General features: G+C 43.1%; 1 protein-coding gene across 1 annotated transcript; it reads right to left on the bottom strand.

Annotated features, from left to right (window-relative positions):
• Positions 1–19662: 19662 nt before the first annotated feature.
• On the bottom strand, positions 19663–22876 carry LOC127305909 (probable fucosyltransferase 7). Its single transcript, XM_051336509.2, has 2 exons — positions 22346–22876; positions 19663–21345 (listed from the first exon to the last, which is right to left on the bottom strand). The coding sequence occupies exons 1-2, from the start codon at positions 22617–22619 to the stop codon at positions 19874–19876; spliced, it is 1746 nt and encodes a 581-aa protein (XP_051192469.1). The 5' UTR covers positions 22620–22876; the 3' UTR covers positions 19663–19873.
• Positions 22877–23531: the final 655 nt, after the last annotated feature.

Genomic DNA, 23531 nt, shown 5'->3' with positions numbered 1-23531 from the left:
CAAGATACAACAACAACAACAACAACAACAACAACAACAACTACTACTACTACTACTACTACTACTACTACTACTACTACGGTAGTAGGAAGAACCAAGCATTTCAGACTGCAAATCAAATTGTTTGCAGAAGCTGTGGATTCACAGGGCATTTTGCCAAGGATTGCAAGAAGCCAAGGATCATATGCTTTGGTTGTCACCAGGAGGGGCACATGCTGAAGGACTGCCCCAAGAGAAATACGGGAGGAGGTCAGTCAGGAGGAGGAGGAAGCCGAGGAGGAAATAATGGAGGGAACTGGAAAAATAAGAAGCCCTTCGGCAAGCTGAACTGCACTAGTCTGGAGGAGGTGGTCAACTCCGATCAGGCGGTGATAGGTACGCTTCAGATACTCACTCATCCTGGCAAAGTACTTTTTGACACTGGTGCAACTACATCATTCATTTCTCAGCAATTCATCATCAAACATGGGATTAGTTGCACTAAGTTAGAAACACCCATAACCATACTTTCTGTGGGGGGAACGATAGTAGTAACCCATACCAAACAAAAACAAGTCATCATGATCAATAAGTGCGCGTTTGACGCAGACCTGTTCATTTTACCGATGAAGGACATTGATGTCATTCTTGGTATGAACTGGTTAGAAGCTAATGGAGCATTGATCGACTGTGTGAACAAGACCGTATCTTTGAAAAGCCCCGATGGAGTAGAATGATCTACCAAGGCGACAACCATACACATATAGAAGTTGAGCTACAGCTGAACAGCATGAAGGAGGTGAAATTAGAGGATATACCTGTAGTGAATGAATTCCAGGATGTGTTTCCTACGGAATTACCTGGTATGCCACCAGATAGGGAGATAGAATTCACTATCGACCTAATTCTAGGAACAGCTCCGATTGCTAAAGCACCATATAAAATGGGGCCAAAGGAGTTGAAAGAACTTAAGGAGCAACTGGACGACTTGGAACAGAAAGGATTCATTCAAGAGAGTGTTTCACCATGGGGATCACCTGTGATCTTCGTGGATAAAAGAGATGGAGGAAGAAGGATGTGCGGAGACTACAGGAACTTGAACAATGTCACAATGAAGAACAAGTATCCACTTCCAAGAATACAAGATCTATTCGATCAAGTTAGAGGCGCGGGAGTCTTTTCCAAAATTGATCTAAGATCTGGTTATCACCAGATAAAGATCAAGAAGGAAGACGTTCCGAAAACTGCCTTTGTCTCAAGGTATGGACATCATGAATACCTTGTAGTGCCTTTTGGATTAACCAATGCCCCAGCAATTTTCATGAATCTCATGAATAAGATTTTCATGCCATATCTAGACAAGTTTGTCATCGTATTCATTGATGATATCTTGATCTATTCCAAAGACAAAGCCGAACATGCTGAACATCTGAGGTTAGTGTTGCAAACACTAAGGGAACATCAACTCTATGCCAAGTTCAGCAAGTGTGAATTTTGGTTAGATCAAGTGGAAATTCTTGGTCATGTCATCACCAAAGATGGAATCGCTGTTAACCCGAGCAAGGTAGCAGCAGTTCTAGAATGGGAAGCACCCAAGACTGGCAAGGAAATCCGAGGATTCCTAGGAATGGCAGGATATTATCGGAGATTCATTGAAGGATTCTCCAAGATAGCAGGACCAATGACAAAGCTGTTAAGAAAGAACACACCATTCGTGTGGTCAGAGGAGTGTGAGAAGAGTTTTCAAACTCTGAAAGAGAAACTCACCACAGAACCGGTGTTAGCAGTTCCTGAAGTTGGCAAGGATTACACCGTGTACTGTGACGCATCCAAGCATGGATTGGGTTGCGTACTCATGCAAGATCGGAAGGTAATATCTTATGGATCGAGACAACTCAGACCTCATGAAGTGAACTATCCAACACATGACTTAGAATTAGCAGCAGTTGTATTTGCACTCAAAACTTGCAGACATTTTCTCTATGGAGCCAAGTGTGAGCTCTATACAGATCATAAGAGTCTCAAATACTTCTTCACTCAAAAGGAGCTCAATATGAGGCAGAAAAGATGGCTTGAACTGATCAAGGATTATGATTTGACAATCAATTATACTCCAGGAAAGGCCAATGTTGTAGCAGATGCCTTGAGTAGGAAGAGCACCGGAGGAGTGGAACAAGAAATATCACCGGAGTTGAGGAAGGAAATAAGTCAAGCCCAAATACAACTTTGGGAGAAGGAAGCTCATGAACGACTATCGGCTTTGCAAGTAGCCAATGAGCTAAATGTTAACCTAAAGAATGAGATAATGATGGGTCAGCTGGACGATCCATTCATCGTGGAGGAGATGAGAAGAATAGATGAGGGAAGACCATCATAATTTCACCGCGGAGAATCGGGATCATTATGGTTCCAGAAGAGAATATGTGTTCCGGATTTTGCTGAAATCAAGGAAGTAATACTCCGGGAAGCCCATCAAACACCATACTCCATACATCCGGGAAGTACAAAGATGTACATGGATCTAAAGGAGCTATTTTGGTGGACCAACATGAAGAGAGAGATAGCACAATATGTGGCGGAATGCCATACCTGCCAAAGAGTGAAGGCTGAACACCAGAGTCCGGCAGGAAAGTTACAACCTTTACCCATTCCAGAATGGAAATGGGAGGAGATAGGAATGGATTTCATCACCGGACTACCCATGACCAATAAAAAGAAGGACATGATATGGGTAATCGTGAACCGGTTGACGAAAAGTGCACACTTCTTAGCGGTAAATCAGCAGGATAAAGGAGAGAAACTCATCGATCTTTATATCAAAGAGATCGTGAGTAAACATGGAGTGCCTAAGAAGATCGTGTTGGATCGAGGATCCGTGTTCACGTCAGCATTTTGGAAGCAACTACATGAAGCTTTAGGATCCAAATTGGATTATAGTACCGCCTATCATCCTCAGACAGGTGGACAAACCGAGAGAACTAACCAGATCTTAGAGGATATGCTTAGGGCTTGTGCCCTAGACTTTGGAGGATCATGGGAGGAGCACTTACCACTAGCAGAGTTTTCATACAATAACAGCTATCAAAGCAGCATCAAGATGGCACCGTTTGAAGCTCTGTATGGAAGAAAGTGTAGATCACCGATATGTTGGTATGAAGCCGGAGCAAGCAAAGAGTTCAACCCTGATTATGTCAAGGAAAAACAACAAATCATTGACATTATCAGGGATAGGCTCAAGATAGCCCAGAGCCGACAGAAGAGTTATGCCGATCAAAAGAGGAGAACATGGGAGCCACAAGTTGGAGACATGGTATATCTTAAGGTGAGCCCGATGAAAGGACTTCAGAGGTTTGGAGTAAAAGGAAAGCTAAGCCCTAGGTACATCGGACCTTTCAAGATTCTGAGTCAAAACCGAGGGTTAGCCTTTGAATTGGAACTACCAGGAAGATTATCTCAGGCTCACAATGTATTCCATGTGTCGCAACTCAGAAAGTGTTTGAAGACCCCAGATGAACCAGTATCACATGAAGAGCTCGAGTTGCAACCAGATTTGACTTACATCGAGAAGCCAGCTAAGATTCTCGAGGAGAATTGGAAACAACTCAGGAATCGAGCTATAAAATACTGCAAGATACAATGGAAGCATCATCCCGAGAGGGAAGCCACCTGGGAAAAGGAAGAAGACCTGAGGAAAACATACCCCGAACTCTTCAGGTATTACAACCACAACTTCGGGACGAAGTTTTCTTTAAGGGGGAAAGGCTGTAATGTCCCAGGTTTAGAGACGATCGAGGGGTAGATTTTATAAAGGGATGTGCATTGCATTGTAAATTCCTGGGAAATTTCGCGCTTCTAAAACAAAACTGCATCAAAAGGGGGACAGGTTTCTCTCTCGACATCTTACAGGGTTAGGGTTTCGAGAGTGCGATGAACTTGTTCCTACTTGTCTAAATTAGGGTTTTGATAAGAGAGAAGTGAAATTGCATTGAAATCATAAGTTGCATGATTGAATTAGAAGTTAAGTTGTTTGAATGAATTCAAACCAAATTTGAATTTGAATTTCAAATTCAAACATCAAATGGTTATCACATAATTCAAATTCAAGATAATTTAACAAACAAATTATCATTAAGCAAGAAAATAAGTAATACAACAATTACATAAAGCTCATTAAGGAAAACTTGAGCTTTATTGATAATCACACACATAATACATTGTCTTTACAATATTCAGAATGGAATTATGAATTTACAACACATTACATGAATAAATGCAAAAAGAAAAAGGAAAATTACAAGGAATTTAAATGACCTAAACTACATTGTGATCTTCATGAATTATCTGATCAAGATGATCTTGAGTTCATCTTGAGCATCTCCAAGCTTCCTGCACACAAACACAACAAATAACACATTATGCCAAGTGGCATTGCCACTTGGCAGGTTAGCAAATAAATTGTGATGGGAGGATATGATCAAGTATCTGCGGAGCAGATCCATCCCACAATCAGAACCAAGTCCAAGTGCACAGCATTAGCACACACACACAGCTAGGCTGCTCACACAGCAGTGTGCATGCAGCACACCACACACACACAGCTGGTGAGTCACCACAGACTGCCAGGCCTTGTTGTCGACCAGAGATGGAGGTGGAGATCATATAAAGTCTCCACAGTAAACCCTAGCCATGCCATCGACAGAACTGCACTGGTAAGCCACCAAGAACAGTTAGAACAGGAAGAACAGCTTCACTGTTCAACCTGCTCCATCACACCACTGAATTAAATCAAGCTTCACAAGCTCACAAGGAGGAGCAGGGCAAGCCAAACAAACCACCAGAAGCAAAACCTCTACACCAACCACAAATCTTGGAGCTGGAGTGAGGTATACCAGATAAGCATGAGCAAACCATGGTTTTGCTCATAATTAAGCATGTGCATATGTCACAGAAGCAAAAGAGGGTAGAAACCCTAAGTGTGAGTCATCATATGGCTAACAGCCAATTGGTGCAAGTAATGACAGAGAGAAACCAATAGGAAGTCACCTGGGAACATTGATTATGCCAAAACAATGGCATAACCAAAGATATCCAGCAAGGTAATGATCCTACATAGTTAGCCAGGATTACTTAGCACCTACAGCTAGCTAAGGCCATCAGACATTAGACAAATCATTGTCTATTTGATTTCAACATCAAAAGCTACTGGCAATCCAATAAAAGGATCAACCAGAAAGCATCTAGTGAGCCACAGTAAGCCAACACTGGTGGGAGCCACCCTAACAGCAAGGATTTACTGTCAGGGTTACCTCAACCACACAACCAATCCAAACAGTTAAGCCTTACACATGCATCATCACCCAAGTGGGTTCAGAATGGGCTAGGGTCCCCAACAATTGTTGGCATATCTCTAGCCCAAGCAAATCAATTGATATGATCATCACTGTGTCACAGTTCACATCATTTATCCAAATAACAAAGCAAATTAAGCAGATAAATGAAACAGATAAGCTACTGATGCACAGGGACTTGCAGATGATCCAAAGGATCATTGCACACAGTCACTGATGCTTGGACAAGCACCAGCACACCCAGACTAAGTCTGTAGGAAGCACATATAGCACTGAATGAGCACCAGTGAGTCACAGAGAGGGGCACCCATTAATTCACAAACTAGAAATGATCATATGATCATCAGGGCTTGCTATTGCATGCCAATACATGTTAGAGCATCACTGAGCAGCAGAGCATGAACCAGATAATTAAATAGCCACACATAATCAACAGTTACTTCACAGATAATCAAATGGATGATTTATAATTGTATCCAGAAGCACATCAAATACATGATGTATCACTGGATCAAGCTAGACAAGGATGGCACACACACATAATCAAGCCATAACAAAAACCAGAGCCATTAAGCAAGTAATTGATTTAACTGTAACATGACCAGTAGCAATTTAGCAAGCCATGAGCAATACAAGATGCCCATGAGCAAGCATATATGAACACACTTGAGCATCTGGCGAGCTTAGTAACTAAAACAGAGCCACAGAGAGGAAAATTAAGCAAGAAAGGAAAGCCTAGCAACCAATTAGATCAGGAATTCTTGCACAGAGATACGGCTGGGCTTCACAGCAACAGCACAGGCATAGCACGGTAGCTTAGCACAGCAGGAGCAGGCACCATGGCGCTGCAGAAGAGCACAACAACTCTTGTGCAGGCAAGCACGGCACAGCAGTAGAGCTAGCAGAGGAAGAAGAACAGGCACAGAAGAGGAACAGAAGAGGTGGCGAACGTACCGGGGTCGAGCAGGCAGACAACCATGGTGGCCACGGCGGCACACGCCAGGGCGCGGCGGCGCCAGGCCAAGCCAAGCCATGGCGGCGCCACAGCACCACCCCCACCATGGCAGCACAGCCACGGCGGCGCCATCACGCCAGGAGCTCTGGGAGCCGCGGGATCACGCGGATCCCGTAACCCTAGCCATGGCGAAGAGGGTCGAGGACGAGCGGGAGCAGCGTCTGCTCCAGATCGATGCGGATGGAAAGGATCGCCGTCACAGGGCGGTTCGATTGCGCCCCATGGCGAGGGCCATGGCGGCCGGAGACCGCCGGAATCGGTCGGCGATGGTGAGGGTGACGCAGGTCGCCAGAGAGAAAGGGGATTAGGGTTAGGTCGAGGCGGCGCGAGGTGGTGAGTGAGCGAGCGACCGCTCGGGTCGGTTGGACCCGAGCTGGTCTAACCCAACCCGCTGGGCTCCACTGACAGGTGGGCCCAGGGGCAATTGTGACTTTTCACAATTCAATTAAAAACCAGAAACTTTGAAATTCAATAGAAAATTGATAAGAGCTCTAAAAAAATAATTAAAAATATGAAAATTGATCAGTATAAAATTCTCTATTTAAATAAAATACCAAACAACTTTTTTGAAGACAATTAAGAATAAGTCTTATTTTGATGATTTAAATAATAATTTAAATCACACATATTATTTTCAATAATGAAAATAAGTCCATTAATGCAATTGGACTTTAAAAACACCTTGACAATATTTCAAGGTTGTATTTACCCTAAATTAAGTATCTCCAAATTATTCTTAGTATTAACCTCTCACATGAAATAATAACGACATCGGAAGGGGGGAACAAACCCTAAAACTGGAATCATGCATAATTGCTTCTTTAACCATTGCCCTTATCGGACAATGATGCTATTTTTCAGAGACAGAGGACAAGGGTCAGTCCACACCATCCAACTATAAAACTTTGCAGTGTTCAGGCAAGTTCATCACTTGCTCATGTCATTTGAGTATTTCTATCAAATTACTTGCAAAGTACTATGGTTATCATTATTGCATAAAAACCAAAACCACTACTTTCATAACTATGAATATGACTATGTGGTGGGCAATGGAACCATGGATTGTGTTGATATGGTGGAGGTTCCATTGCAAGGATTTATATCCATCTAGGATTAAACAACAAATGTCGCCAGTGATTCTTGTGCCGTAATAACCGTGTTAACCATAAGATCTGGAGTGGGACGGAATAGTCAATTGTATTTCCACCTCTTGTACATCAACGGATGCGCTTACCGTAGCAGTTGTATCTGGCGGAACAACCGGAGGGTGGGGATCACATTCTAATTCCCCACGGTAATGCAATGCTTACCGTAGCAGTTGTGTCTTGCGGAACAACCGGAGGGTGGGGAGCCCATTCTAATTCCCCACGGTAATGCGGTCTATGATGGGTTGCAGCTGCCGGCGAAGGAGTTTATGGTAGAGCCCAGAACTGTTGTCGTGGTCGGGGTCCACCCTGAAATTACGGGAATAATGGGACCGGCGAGGACCCAGGGTCGGGGTTTGCAACAAAGGGTGGGTGTGCGAGGTAGTGGAGGAATATAATTGACTATGACCTTATATTGGGCCTCACACCGAAGGAAGTGTGGACGGGAAAGCTGCCCGGTTGGCACCAAGGTTAAGATCTCTTATGGGTAAAGCAACACACCTCTGCAGAGTGTAATGAATCGTGTCCTGTCACTCCCTGTTCCGGGATATGGAACTGCGAACGCGGCCGGAAAGGAGCTCCATGAAGTTCTAGTAAACCGGTGAAGGCTGACGGACATAGCTCTTGGAAATAAAAGCAATCTCTTGAAGAAATGTTTATCAAAACTTGCACTGGTATTAGACTTTCTGGTCTAATATCGTAGCTAGAGCATTAAACACCTCTTCTCTATAATGAACTTGTTGAGTACGCTCGTACTCATCCCACTCTTAAATCCCTTGCTTAGATTGTCTGAATCGTCTGGAGGAGGACTATGACCACACGGAAGGAGCTGAGATCATCGGCTATGAAGAACCAGACCTCTCTGGAGGTGTTGAAGGCGTAGACTACCTCATAGTCTACGGAACCGGGGAGGCTTCCGGAGGAGATCAAGCCTAGAAACATTGAGTAGTAGTAGTAGTAGCCGAGCAGCCCGAACTCTTAGTATTTAGCTGCTCGGGAGAATAAATGTATAACTTAATGAGACTTTTATATTGTAAGCTAAGTTGGGTTCGCCTCGAACCCGGGAGTATCCCTCTTAGGACCCAAGAGGAGCTCCAAGACAATATGTGTATCATGTTTGTAATATTAAATGAATGAGTTATGGACCTGCTATGTTCTGTTGTACTACTCTGAGGGATGTAATATTTGCGGAATGGTACTTCGTGAATGTTATATCAACGACTGGCATACTACAACATGCAGTGGTATGCAGGGTCACCACACACCACTAGTGAACTGTGGACCCCGGTCCATTCTTTACATTGAATACAATCTACTGCAATACTTGTTCTTACTGTTCTCTGCAAACATCATCATCCACACTATACATCTAATCCTTTGTTACAGCAAGCCGGTGAGATTGACAACCTCACTGTCACGTTGGGGCAAAGTATTTTGGTTGTGTTGTGCAGGTTCCACGTTGGCGCCGGAATCCCTGGTGTTGCGCCGCACTACACTCCGCCGCCATCAACCTTCAACGTGCTTCTTGGCTCCTACTGGTTCGATAAACCTTGGTTTCTTACTGAGGGAAAACTTGCTGTTGTACGCATCACACCTTCCTCTTGGGGTTCCCAACGGACGCGTGCTGTACGCGTATAAACTATTGTAAGCATATGTAATGAATGCATCGATTCGAAGCAATGGTAAAGACAATGGTTAAACAACTGAACCATATAGCAAAGACTTTTCATGAATAGTACTTTCAAGACAAGCATCAATAAGTCTTGCATAAGAGTTAACTCATAAAGCAATAGATTCAAAGTAAAGGCGTTGAAACAACACAGAGGAAGATTTAAGTTTCAGCAGTTGCTTTCAACTTGTAACATGTATATCTCATGGATAATTGTCAATGCAAAGTAATATGATGAATGCAAATATGCAAGCATGTAAGAATCAATGCACAGTTAACACAAGTGTTTGCTTCTAAGATAGAAAGAAGTGGGTAAACTGACTCAACATAAAAGTAAAAGAATGGCCCTTCGCAGAGGGAAGCATGGATTTCTATATTTGTGCTAGAGATTTTATTTTGAAAACATAGAGAGAGCATAAAAGTAAAATTTTGAGAGGTGTTTGTTGTTGTCAACGAATGGTAGTGGGCACTCTAACCCCCTTGCCAGACAGACCTTCAAAGAGCGGCTCCCATGAAAGATTTTTATTTTTGGGTGACACTCCTTCCAACCTCTTTGCTTTCACAAACCATGACTAACCGAATCCTCGGGTGCCTGCCAACAATCTCATAACATGAAGGAGTGCCTTTTTATTTTAGTTTTATTTAGATGACACTCCTCCCCACCTTTGCTTTCTCAAGCCATGGCTAACCGAATCCTCGGGTGCCGTCCAACAATCACATACCATGGAGGAGTGTCTATTTATAAAATTATTAAAGTTAATTAATTTGGGGCTGGGAACCCCATTGCCAGCTCTTTTTGCAAAATTATTGGATAAGCGGATGAAGCCACTAGTCCATTGGTGAAAGTTGCCTAACAAGATTGAAAGATAAACACCACATACTTCCTCATGAGCTATAAAACATTGACACAAATAAGAGGTAATAACTTTTGAAGTGTTTAAATATAGCACTCAAGCAATTTACTTTGGAATGGCAGAGAAATACCATGTAGTAGGTAGGTATGGTGGACACAAATGGCATAGTTTTTGGCTCAAGGATTTTGGATGCATGAGAAGTAATCCCTCTCAATACAAGGCTTAGGCTAGCAAGGTTGTTTGAAGCAAACACAAGTATGAACCGGTACAGCAAAACTTACATAAGAACATATTGCAAGCATTATAAGACTCTACACTGTCTTCCTTGTTGCTCAAACCCTTACCAAAAAATATCTAGACTTTAGAGAGACCAATCATGCAAACCAAATTTTAGCAAGCTCTATGTATTTATTCACTAATAGGTGCAAAGTATATGATGCAAGAGCTTAAACATGATCCATATGAGCACAACAATTGCCAAGTATCAAATTATTCAGGACATTATACCAATTACCACATGTAGCATTTTCTGTTTCCAACCATATAACAATTAACGAAGTAGTTTCAACCTTCGCCATGACATTAAGAATAAAGCTAAGAACATACGTGTTCATATGCAACAGCGGAGCATGTCTCTCTCCCACACAATGAATGCTAGGATCCAATTTTATTCAAACAAACAAAACAAAAACAAACAGACGCTCCAAGTAAAGGACATAAGATGTGATGGAATAAAAATATAGTTTCACTAGAGGAACCTGATAATGTTGTCGATGAAGAAGGGGATGCCTTGGGCATCCCCAAGCTTAGATGCTTGAGTCTTCTTGAAATATGCAGGGATGAACCACGGGGGCATCCCCAAGCTTAGAGCTTTCACTCTCCTTGATCATATTGTATCATTCTCCTGTCTTGATCCTTGAAAACTTCCTCCACACCAAACTCAAAACAAGCTCATTAGAGGGTTAGTGCATAATCAAAAATTCACATGTTCAGAGGTGACATAATCATTCTTAACACTTCTGGACATTGCACAAAGCTACTGAAAGTTAATGGAATGAAGAAATCCATCAAACATAGCAAAACAGGCAATACGAAATAAAAGGCAGAATCTGTCAAAACAGAACAGTCCGTAAAGACGAATTTTTTAGGTGCACCAGACTTGCTCAAATGAAAATGATAAAATGGAATGAAAGTTGCGTACATATCTGAGGATTAGTCACGAAAATTGGCAGATTTTTCTGAGTCACCTACAGAGAATACTACTCAAATTCGTGACAGCAAGAAATCTGTTTCAGCGCAGTAATCCAAATCTAGTATGAACCTTACTATCAAAGACTTTACTTGGCACAACAATGCAATAAAATAAAGATAAGGAGAGGTTGCTACAGTAGTAACAACTTCCAAGACTCAAATATAAAATAAAAGTGCAGAAGTAAAATCATGGGTTGTCTCCCATAAGCGCTTTTCTTTAACGCCTTTCAGCTAGGCGCAGAAAGTGTGAATCAAGTATTATCAAGAAACAAAGCATCAACATCATAATTGGTTCTAATAATAGAATCAAAAGGTAACTTCATTCTCTTTCTAGGGAAGTGTTCCATACCTTTCTTGAGAGGAAATTGATATTTAATATTACCTTCCTTCATATCAATGATGGCACCAACAATTCGAAGAAAAGGTTTTCCCAATATAATAGGACAAGATGCATTGCATTCAATATCCAACACAACAAAATCAACGGGGACAAGGTTATTGTTAACCTTAATGCGTACATTATCAATCCTCCCCAAAGGTTTCTTTGTAGAGTTATCAGCAAGATTAACATCCAAATAACAATTTTTCAATGGTGGCAAGTCAAGCATATTATAGATTTTCCTAGGCATAACGGAAATACTTGCACCAAGATCACATAAAACATTACAATCAAAATCTTTGACCTTCATCTTAATGATGGGCTCCCAACCATCTTCTAACTTCCTAGGAATAGAAGTTTCACGGTTTAATTTCTCTTCTCTAGCTTTTATGAGAGCATTTGTAATATGTTTTGTAAAGGCCAAATATATAGCACTAGCATTAGGACTTTTAGCAAGTTTTTGTAAGAACTTTATAACTTCAGAGATGTGACAATCATCAAAATCTAAACCATTATGATCTAAAGCAATGGGATCATTGTCCCCAACATTTGAACAAATTTCAGCAGTCTTATCACAAGCAGTTTCAGCAGTTTTAGCAGTTTCAGGCAGTTTTGCAAGCTTTGCATTAGGAGTAGAAACATTGCCAACACCAATTATTTTACCATTGATAGTAGGAGGTGTGGAAACATGTGAAGCATTTGCATTACTAGTGGTGGTAATAGTCCAAACTTTAGCTATATTATCCTCTTTAGCATTTTCTTCTTTTTCCCACCTAGCACGCAATTCGGCCATCAATCTTATATTCTCATTAATTCTAACTTGGATGGCGTTTGTCGTAGCAAATGAATTAATATCTTTATTTTCATTAGGCATAACTTTTGATTTTAAAAGATCAACATCAGCAGCAAGACTATCAACTTTAGAAGCAAGTATATCAATTTCACCAAGCTTTTCTTCAACAGATTTGTTAAAAGCAGTTTGTGTACTAATAAATTCTTTAAGCATGGCTTCAAGTCCAGGGGGTACACTTCTATTATTGTTGTAAGAATTACCATAAGAATTACCATAACCATTACCATTATTAGAAGGATAAGGCCTATAGTTGTTACTAGAATTATTCCTATAAGCATTGGTGTTGAAATTATTATTTTTAATGAAGTTCACATCAACATGCTCTTCTTGGGCAACCAATGAAGCTAAAGGAACATTATTAGGATCAACATTAGTCCTACCATTCACAAGCATAGACATAATAGCATCAATCTTATCACTCAAGGAGGAGGTTTCTTCAACAGAATTTACCTTCTTACCTTGTGGAGCTCTTTCCGTGTGCCATTCAAAGTAATTAATCATCATATTATCAATAAGCTTTGTTGCGGCGCCTAGAGTGATGGACATAAAAGTACCTCCAGCAGCTGAATCCAATAGGTTCCGCGAAGAAAAATTCAATCCTGCATAGAAGGTTTGGATGATCATCCAAGTAGTCAGTCCATGGGTAGGGCAATTTTTAACCAAAGATTTCATTCTTTCCCATGCTTGGGCAACATGCTCATTATCCAATTGCTTAAAATTCATTATGCTACTTCTGAAAGATATAATTTTAGCAGGAGGATAATATCTACCAATGAAAGCATCCTTACATTTAGTCCATGAATCAATACTATTCTTAGGAAAAGATAGCAACCAATCTTTAGCTCTTCCTCTTAATGAGAAAGGAAACAATTTTAATTTTATAATGTCACCATCTACATCCTTATACTTTTGCATTTCACATGATTCAACAAAATTATTAAGATGGGCAGCAACATCATCAGAACTAACACCAGAAAATTGCTCTCTCATATAACAAGATTCAGTAAAGCAGGTTTAATTTCAAAGAATTCTGCTGTAGTAGCAGGTGGAGCAAGAGGTGTGCATAAGAAATCATTATTATTTGTGTTTGTGAAGTCACACAACTTAGTATTTTCAGGAGTACCCATTTTAGCAGTAATAAATAAAGCAAACTAGATAAAGTAAATGCAAGTAACTAATTTTTTGTGTTTTTAATATGGAGAACGCAAACAAGATAGTAAATAAAGTAAAGCAAGTAACTAATTTTTTTGTATTTTGATATAATGCAGCAAACAAAGTAGTAAATAAAATAAAGCAAGACAAAAACAAAGTAAAGAGATTGGAAGTGGAGACTCCCCTTGCAGCGTGTCTTGATCTCCCCGGCAACGGCGCCAGAAAAAGAGCTTGATACGCGTACAACACGCGTCCGTTGGGAACCCCAAGAGGAAGGTGTGATGCGTACAGCAGCAAGTTTTCCCTCAGTAAGAAACCAATGTTTATCGAACCAGTAGGAGCCAAGAAGCACGTTGAAGGTTGATGGTGGCGGAGTGTAGTGCGGCGCAACACCAGGGATTCCGGCGCCAACGTGGAACCTGCACAACACAACCAAAATACTTTGCCCCAACGTGACAGTGAGGTTGTCAATCTCACCGGCTTGCTGTAACAAAGGATTAGATGTATAATGTGGATGATGATGTTTGTAGAGAACAGTAAGAATAAGTATTGCAGTAGATTGTATTCGATGTAAAGAATGGACCGGGGTCCACAGTTCACTAGTGGTGTCTCTCCATAAGATAAATAGCATGTTGGGTGAACAAATTACAGTTGGGAAATTGACAAATAAAGATGGCATGACAATGCACATACATGTTATGATGAGTAGTGTGAAATTCAATTGGGCATTACGACAAAGTACATAGACCGCTATCCAGCATGCATCTATGCCTAAAATGTCCACCTTCGGGTTAGCGTCCACACCCCTTCCAGTATTAAGTTGCAAACAACAGACAATTGCATTAAGTATGGTGCGTAATGTAATCAACACAAATCCTTAGACATAGCATTGATGTTTTATCCCTAGTGGCAACAACACATCCACAACCTTAGAACTTTCTGTCACTGTCCCAGATTTAATGGAGGCATGAACCCACTATCGAGCATAAATACTCCCTCTTGGAGTTACAAGTAACGACTTGGCTAGAGCCTCTACTAATAACGGAGAGCATGCAAGATCATAAACAACACATAGATGATAGATTGATAATCAACATAACATAGCATTCCATATTCATCGGATCCCAACAAACGCAACATGTAGCATTACAAATAGATGATCTTGATCATGTTAGGCAGCTCACAAGATCGGACAATGATAGCACAATGAGGAGAAGACAACCATCTAGCTATTGCTATGGACCCATAGTCCAGGGGTGAACTACTCACACATCATTCCGGAGGCGATCATGGCGATGAAGAGTCCTCCGGGAGATGATTCCCCTCTCCGGCAGGGTGCCGGAGGCAATCTCCTGAATCCCCCGAGATGGGATTGGCGGCGGCGGCGTCTCTGGAAGGTTTTCCGTATCGTGGCTCTCGGTACTGGGATATTCTCGACGAAGGCTATATGTAGGCGGAAGGGTAGGTCAGGGGGCGTCACGAGGGACCCACACACTAGGGCGGCGTGGCCCAGGCCCTGGCGTGGTGTCGCCTCGTCGCCCCACTTCGTTTCTCTTTCGGGCTTCTGGAAGCTTCGTGGAAAAATAAGACCCTGGGCGTTGATTTCGTCCAATTCCGAGAATATTTCCTTACTAGGATTTCTGAAACCAAAAACAGCAGAAAACAGCAACTGGCTCTTCGGCATCTTGTTAATAGGTTAGTACCGGAAAATGCATAAATATGACATAAAGTATGTATAAAACATGTAGGTATTGTCATAAAACAAGCATGGAACATAAGAAATTATCGATACGTTGGAGACGTATCACCAACGATTCGTACCATACCGCGGGGGGCTGCCGCCCCCGCACCCCCCTTCACAGGCGTCCCTGCAGGGCACGAACCTACCCGGCGACGGGCCTCGCTCCGCTCGTCAGAAGTTAGCCTCCCTTCAGTATATGAATTTAGATCACAATATAATATTAAGGGTTACCGAGAAGATGGGGGCGTACAATGCTTCGCCCCAATATGCCTCTCAGAAGACTTTCGGAGCAAGGACTAAGAAAGGAGTGCCCAAAAAAATCCGGAGGCGTCACCGTTGTCAAGGATTTCACCCTGCAAAAGCCTCCTCCATCTATACCAAGAACAGGAGGTCCACACCCGAGCACAACAAACACATGATCAAAGAAAATGATAGGCTCAAACGGCACTGGCCAATGTTGTCAAAATGCCAAATCAAAGAACGTCTAACAAAATCAGTGTCATGCTAAAATAAAAGGGAGCATAGCCACCGGCCAAACCCCCATAGTAGGGGGCAAAAATATCTAGATGCGCAGAGGGATTTTACCTATGGGTGAGACCAATCTAATTCCGAGGAGCAACACGCAACCTGCGACCAGTGCTCACGAGCATGCTCTATTGGAAAGGGCTAGCACACATCACCGTCATGGCCGATGCACATGAAGCTTTCTCGAGCCAATATGCATTGTTGCCATCGATGGTGGCCATGGGTGACGTCAGGGCGCTTGGTCTAGTTGCACAGGTTGGCAACACAATCAATAGGTGGGAAGAGCACGGTAGAGAAGTGGAAGGGGAAATCAAAGTTGAGAGCGAGCCCCACCGTCGCCATGCATCAACCCTGGGATGTACTCCTCTAGCGTCGAGGAGGGTTTTGGACGTAGACACGGATATCATTTTGGGTGGCGATGGGGTGCCTTACGAATCGTGATGGGTGACCCAGGAAGCAGCTAGGGTTTCAGTTGCCTACATATAATAATAATTGCGTATTTCTAAATGCAAAAATGTAAAAATAATATGGGGCTGCCTAGAGCTCGGTCGTTTGAGATTTAACAAAATCTCAGTCGACTAACCTCACCCAAGTGAGAATTTCATATTAGTTATAATTTGCAACCTAGTATGAATCACGACACGGATCTAACAATCTTGATATTTATTTTCACTTGCACCCAATTGCAATCCATGTATAACTAGGAGAACCTCGGTTACAAGTTGTTGCAACTTAGAAATCTTAGATGAAAACCATATGCAAGTCACAAGGTAACACTTTTTCGATAAATAGCCCTTTATTACTTAAAATGTTTAAGCATTACAGTCGGCCCCTACATAACTAAGATGTACACAACCATTCACCATCCAAAGTACGGGTACAAAAAGATAAAGTGCATAATACATGAAACTAAAGTGAAACTATATCGTCATCTAAGGGGGTGGCGGTCCAATCCTGAGATTACACTGCCACCTATGTTTGGTAGTAAACTTCCTCGCAGTGTCATCCAACAATGTTGACACCTCCGTAAAGAGGTCACGGTTCTTCACACTCTGAAGAGATGATCATGAAGGCAACTAAATGGTGCACCTGCAGATAACCTATACGAGGGATAAAACCATATCATTTTTGCATAGCCAAAGTGACCAAATAACGGCAAGCGCTCTCGCCCTAATAAGTATTTTAGTCCTATGATCCACCACATTTTGCCAATTGTCAAAAATATTGGCAACACTGTGGCAGGTATAATGTATATATAACCTATTTCGATGATTGACCATATAAATCTAGCTAACTGATATTGAAAGAATAAGTGTTTGTATTATCTCATCATGATAACAAAAGACACATTTTTTTACTTTCCTGCTAATTGGGTTTTGCAAGGTTAGAATGACCTCTCCTATGAAGATATGACACAAAAACCTTACTCTTTAGTGGTATCTTTATTTTTCAAATTAAGTTATTATTAATGACCGGCTCAACATGCTGAATCAAATCTAAGTTCCAACGAAACTCGTCAGTTCTTGCGTCAAATGGACAAAAGGCAACCAAAATTTCGTATTTATGATGCATAATATTCGACAGAGTTGAATATTGTTCCCGATACATTACGATGGTATCTAATTTAGTTGTGTTTAGGTTAATTCTCAATCAACCGAACCAATGTATATATGCAGAGGTATTGATTGTTAAAAAATGTGTTTATGCAGATGTCGGCTCCATTTCCAACGCCCAAAGCAGGGTTCGGAGATCTCCAGAGTCCAGACTAACGCTGAGTAGGTTGTTTTTAGTTCGGTACTCATGAGTCGTGGCATGCAAAATGGAGTATTGTTTAGTTTACCATGTTGCATTGGTTCCATCGCTATCGTAAACACATGTATATACAAGGCGTGAAAGGGATACGATACACGTGGACGTGTTCTGTTTGATCTGTTAGGCATGACAGGCTAAACAGACGGAAACTTCCCCGCAAGAAAAGAAAGTAAAATAGAGATGAATACCTGTCAACCGTGTGGTGCGCGGGCAAGTCGCTGATGGGACGCAGGAACATCCACGGCACGGCGGTCTCTAGAAAGGTGTATAATATACAGTACTGTGACACTGCTAATCACTTTGGTATATCGTCTACAGTCCTGCAAACACATAGGGCAAGAGCGATGCTCATGAGCATGCAAGAGGGGGGCTAAAGTATCGGATGCAGTTCCGAATGCTTGCTATCATTTTTCCGATAATTATTTTATTACTTACAAAACAATATCATGATGATAAAAATTTGAAAAAATTACCAAGTCTCTGCATTACTCATAAGAGTGCTATCACCTAATGTAAGATCCTCACCTCTACTTCACTTAATTAATTAATAAGGATTTAGTTACACTCTAATATTTACATGAGAAATGTCAAGAAGAAGGAGGACCGAGATTGGAGAAAGGGGAGAACAAACTTGTGGTTGGATGTTTAGAACAACAATGGTATCTAGACGGGATCGACCCTAAAAAAATATAAATATAAATATTTTCACAATCTAAACCTTTTTAAAGAATAATAATGTTTTTTAAAATCCAGACAAATTCAAAATTCAAGTATTTTTTAAACTTACATTTTCCAATCAAAAAGATTTTTTAATCCAAATTTTTTCCAAAATTATTAAAAAGGTAAAGTAAAGTAAATAAAACATAAAAAGAAAAAACCGAGAACAAAAAGGTAATAAATGAAACCGGAAATTGAGCCAAGCCCATCATCTAGTGGGGTGTGCGGCCCTTGCCCCTTGGTAGGTGCCGATCTGATCGACGTATAGAAATTATTTTTCTAGACATGTGCCACCTCTAGCTTCTTAGTAGGCCGAGGCGCAACAGTACGAGGTAGGATGATTGCTCACGCCATCTGTACTGAGCGTATAGTAAGATGGTTGGAGACACCTAGCTTCAATCTGACCAACATATCTGGTTAGATAAACCCTAGATTCTAATTTACCTCTTACTCTTCTGTTGAATGAGTAAAAAGGCGTAATTTCGTAAAAGAAGAAACAGAGAGAAAACTGGATATTCATTTTTGATCTGGGTGCATATGCTCCCTTTATGCAGATTTTTTAAAATGTTAAAAAATTTAGGTTTTTTTTGCATGTATATCTGCATGTTTATGTGCGCATGTAAAGTTTGGCTAAACCCGACATTTTTATGCCATGTGCAAAACAGATAAAAAATGTATCAAGAAATGCCTTATTTTAGCACCGATTTTTTTTTTCATAGGATGAAAATATTTGTGAGCATGTAGGATGTGGAGATGTACGCTGTGACTTTTTTCTTAGATTTTTTTGACATTGTTAAATATGTTTAAAACGTATTTGAAATAAAGAGAGAATATGCACGGGGGGGAAAAACCGCCGCGTCCAGCGAAAGAATACCCTCCTCCTCAAAATAGGCTTTTACCCCGCTTTATAAATAAAGCAACCATAGTCATACATGATCCACATACAGGCCGAACGAACATAAATCACAAGACACACACAGACACAGAGTCAAGAATGTTGAGGCCACAACACAACATAGCCAGCCTAACACGACACACACTATGGACCCCTCGACGCGGGGAAGGGGCACCACATCAGCTGGGAGGCGACGAGAGGTGACACACCGCCGCAAGAAGGTCCTCCAACATGCTGTCCAGCCGACTCCTATTCCGCTATCTACATAGCGGGTACCACTGCTAGATCGAGGTTGGGAGCTGCTCAGAAAGAATATATCCAGATATGTGTTTAATGGAAAGGTAAATGGCGATCTATGTATACACTTGTAAACATCCGTTATGATTAAGTACAAAGAACGAATTTGAATACAATACAAAACGAACACAAGCAAGTGCCTCCAAAGTCCAAACACCTAATTAATCCACAGCTGGGAGAAGGAGAGAAAACAACGTACTAACGCAATTTCCGTCAGGGTAAAATTGATCCGCTCAGTGTTTTAGTTATCGAAGAGCTTGAGGCCGAAGCTGACGTCCTCGCAGTGCCGTACGTAAGGTTTGACGGCGGCCACGTCGACGTCCCGCTTGGCCCTGCAGCTGAGGATGGGCGGCGAGTGCAGGCAGGGCTCGACGGACGTGGACCTGACGCAGGCGACCGGGGAAACCTCCTTGTCCCAGGCCGGGCGGAGCAGGATCCAGGGCTTGACGCCGGCGAAGCCGTATGCGACGTAGCCGAAGGTGGACCAGGCGGTCATGGCGATCTTGTCGCAGTAGCTGAGCAGGTAGATCTCGGCGAGGGCCTTCTGGTTGTGCTGGTTGGAGGTGTACTCCTGCTTCTCCTCGTGGCTGGGCTGGTACACCGCCACGACCTCGCCGGTCCTGGTCGGGTTCTCGTAGTACAGGCCCCGGATCCCGTCGTAGTATCCCGGGTAGAGTGACGCGATCAGCACGGCCTTCACCTTCCCGTCGTTGTTGTCGGTCGCGTTCACCAATGCAGGCTCCCCGAGCTCCGGCAGCAGGCGCTGCTCCCTGATGCAGCGGGTGAGCTGGTCGTACATGTTCTCGAACTTGATGGGCTTCTCCGGGAAGATCCTGATCTGGAACCCGATCTTCTCGTCCGCCCTGGCGAGGTAGGCCTCGTAGTACCTGCGCACGATGCCCCACACCTTGTTGGTCGGGTGGAAGAGGTACCGGCCGAGGTGGTGGAACGTGGATTCTCGCTGCGGGAACATCCTGGCGAGCTCCTTCTCGTACATGGGCGTGAGGAACAGCGCCGGCGCGAAGTAGCTGTCGGACTTGAGTATCATCCAGGTGAACTTGCCGAGCGTGGCCTGATCGTCGTCGCAGAAGATGTTGTCGGAGAGCCTGAGGCGGCTCTGCTCGACGTGGAGGTACACGTAGGGCGGCAGCGCCGCCGCCGGCGTGTCGCCGCGGATGACGTTGTGCTTGAGCATGTTGACGTAGCTCTCGGGCGCGTCGAAGTGGAGCTTCCCGGGGTTGCCCTCGGGGAAGCCGGCGGGGAGCACCCAGGAGGTGCCCGGGAATGGCTCGCAGAAGAGCCCCTCCTGCTCCTGGTGCACGTTGACGAGCATGACTCGGCCGGAGAGCAGCGCGTAGAGGAAGGTGGAGGTGATGGTGAGCATGCGGTTGCCGAGGCCGTTGCAGGGGAACCACACCACGTACTTGCACTCGGAGCTGTCCACATTGCGCCCCGCCTGGAGCTGCTCGATGGCTTTTCTGTAGCTCTTGGTGCCCGGGCCGCATTTCTTGTGGCGAGCCTCGTACTTCCGGAGCTTCTTCACCAGGTAGGGGGAGAGGGGGAACGGCGATGGCTTCCGGTACAGGGATGATTTGTATCGGCTCTGGCAGGTGGATTCATCGAATGCTGCAGAGAGCAATCCTCCAAGAAGCCTGTCCTGGGACAGAGTTTTGGCTGATGGCGCAGTCACGTTCTTCGGAGGAATTGTGGTTTCTGCAGAGTAGTTAACTGAATGTTATAATCCGCCAGTTTAAAAAATGACAAACAGCATGCATACAGAGTCATACAGGATCATTAAGACAATATGCAGTGTTGAGAATTCAGGGTTGGTAGCAGCAGAGTACCATGAAGAGCAATTGCCGGCAGACATGCTATGGACATTTCAGTCATCATCTGTTGACCAAACACCCCCAGAAAAGGCTGATTTTGGCCTAAAACAGCCTAAAGTTCCATGTATATTGTTTACTGTCTTACTGAAGGAAATTATTTTTGAACGTTCAGGGAGGAAACTATCCATATTGACCTTCAAACTTTGGGGCCTCGGTAGTTTAAGAATTTTCTTTTATGGAGCCTCACCCTGTATACTTTAAGCTAACAGTTGAGATTGTCTCCCAAAGTCAGGGACCACTCAAGTAAAAAGGCAGGACATTTTGGAGCACCATTTGCAAGGGCAAGCCGCCGACATTATAGCACAAGCTATGTTCCTTTGGGAAAAGGTTGATGAGGTAGGACAAGATCCGCAAAAGGATGCGCCAGCGTCACAGCGGGATGGCATGAGCACTGTTGCCACAGCGCCAAACCAGGGCTGACTGTTCAAGCTCGCTGCCGCCATTGGGATCTGAGATTCTGAACTAAAAGATTGTTCTACCGGTGGATCAGTGATCCGAGGAGAACTGGGCAAACTAGATCTGCAGTTCTTGCACAAAATTGAGCGATCTACTCAGTAGGTGCCGTGGCCATGGCTATAACTCACAATGCCAGTAGCGATGGCATCCTCGTACTTTCTGACAAAAAGGCAATTTACGCACCACTTTGCTGAATGGTGAAGAGAATAAAGATGGCGGATTTGCTTACGACAGTAGCTGCTCGTTTATAGGCCAAGATTTTCCCCTGCGTACTGGCGGTCAACGATCGGGCTTTTCTTGCCTTACGTCGGGCGTGATCTTCACAATTCAGAGGTTGAAAGTGCGTGCAGGGGCAAGAAGAAACTTACTTTGGGGCGGTGCGGTGCCGGCGCCGGTGCCGTCGACGACGTGGCGAACGGTGGTCTCAGGCGTGGTGGAAGACGGCGAGGAGGACGACGGCGAGGTAGAGGGCAAGGAGCCTCCCCACCTGCCGCCGAAGACGAGCACGAGGAGGGACAGGGTGAAGAGGAAGCCGACGAGCACCATCGACGGCCGGACGGCGCCGCCCCACCTGGGCGCCCTCCGCTTGTCGTCGTCGCCGTCGGCCGAAGACCGGGGGCTCCGCGCCCACTTCACGTCCATCTTCCACCCTGCCGCTCCTCCCGTGGCCTCCTCGCCACCACCCTCTCTCTGCTTCTTGATCTCCTCTGCCTCCTGAGCTTGCTAACAAGCTAGCGCTTGTTTTGATCCGTGTGTCTGTGGTGGTTTTGCTTGTTCCGGCGTCTCTCCTGGCAGCTTGGCTGCTCGGAGCCGGTCAAACGTCTACGGGGTCTAGAAATGAGGGAGCCAGCGACGACGACGTGTGCACGATGCACAGACTTCCTCTCCCGGGATCTGAAATGAAAATATAATTGCCCGCTCCTTTCTTTTTCTACTGGAAATGGCTACATGGACCCCTTTGGTTTCTGTAATGGACACTACTTGTACTTAGACTACCCACACTTATACTAGTAGGTACTCCAGTATCATGCATCTCATGCATGCAAAAAATCTAATATGATAGTGCAATTAAAGTTGAGAGAGAAGATTGTAATATCATAGGTAGATACCATATCATAGCACGCAGTACTAGAAAATTTAATGCAAATACATCTTATACATATATCTGCATTGAGATTCTACAAATTAGTTAATATAAAAAGATTATGATACTAGTACATGATACTACCTCCATCTCAATACTTAAGGCTTATATTTTTTTGGAAAAGTCAAAGCAAGTAAATTGTGACCAAAATTTTAGAATAATCTATCAATAAATATGATATTTTGTAGATAGCACATCAAAATATATTTCATTATCTATCTAATAATATTAATTTTATATTTCACATGTTAATGATTTTTTATAAAAACTTAGCCAAACTTAACATAGTTTGACTTTCTGGAAAAAGAAAAAAAGGCCTTAAGCCTTGGGGATGGAGGTAGTATCATGCATCGTGGACATAGTAACATGTAGTAGTATCATATACGTGATACTTTTATATGATACTATGT

Source organism: Lolium perenne, chromosome 6 (genome assembly GCF_019359855.2).
Source record: "Lolium perenne isolate Kyuss_39 chromosome 6, Kyuss_2.0, whole genome shotgun sequence".
Lineage (NCBI taxonomy): Eukaryota > Viridiplantae > Streptophyta > Magnoliopsida > Poales > Poaceae > Lolium > Lolium perenne.
Note: the sequence above shows the minus strand (reverse complement) of the source record. Positions and strands in the feature narration are given on the sequence as shown.

Bases quoted from the DNA above. Each gene is read 5' to 3' on its own strand.
- LOC127305909 (XM_051336509.2), bottom strand. From the start codon at position 22,619: ATGGACGTGAAGTGGGCGCGGAGCCCCCGGTCTTCGGCCGACGGCGAC. The intron at 21,346-22,345 runs GTAAGTTTCTTC...ACTACTCTGCAG, and splicing joins CGGCACCGCACCGCCCCAAA to AAACCACAATTCCTCCGAAG.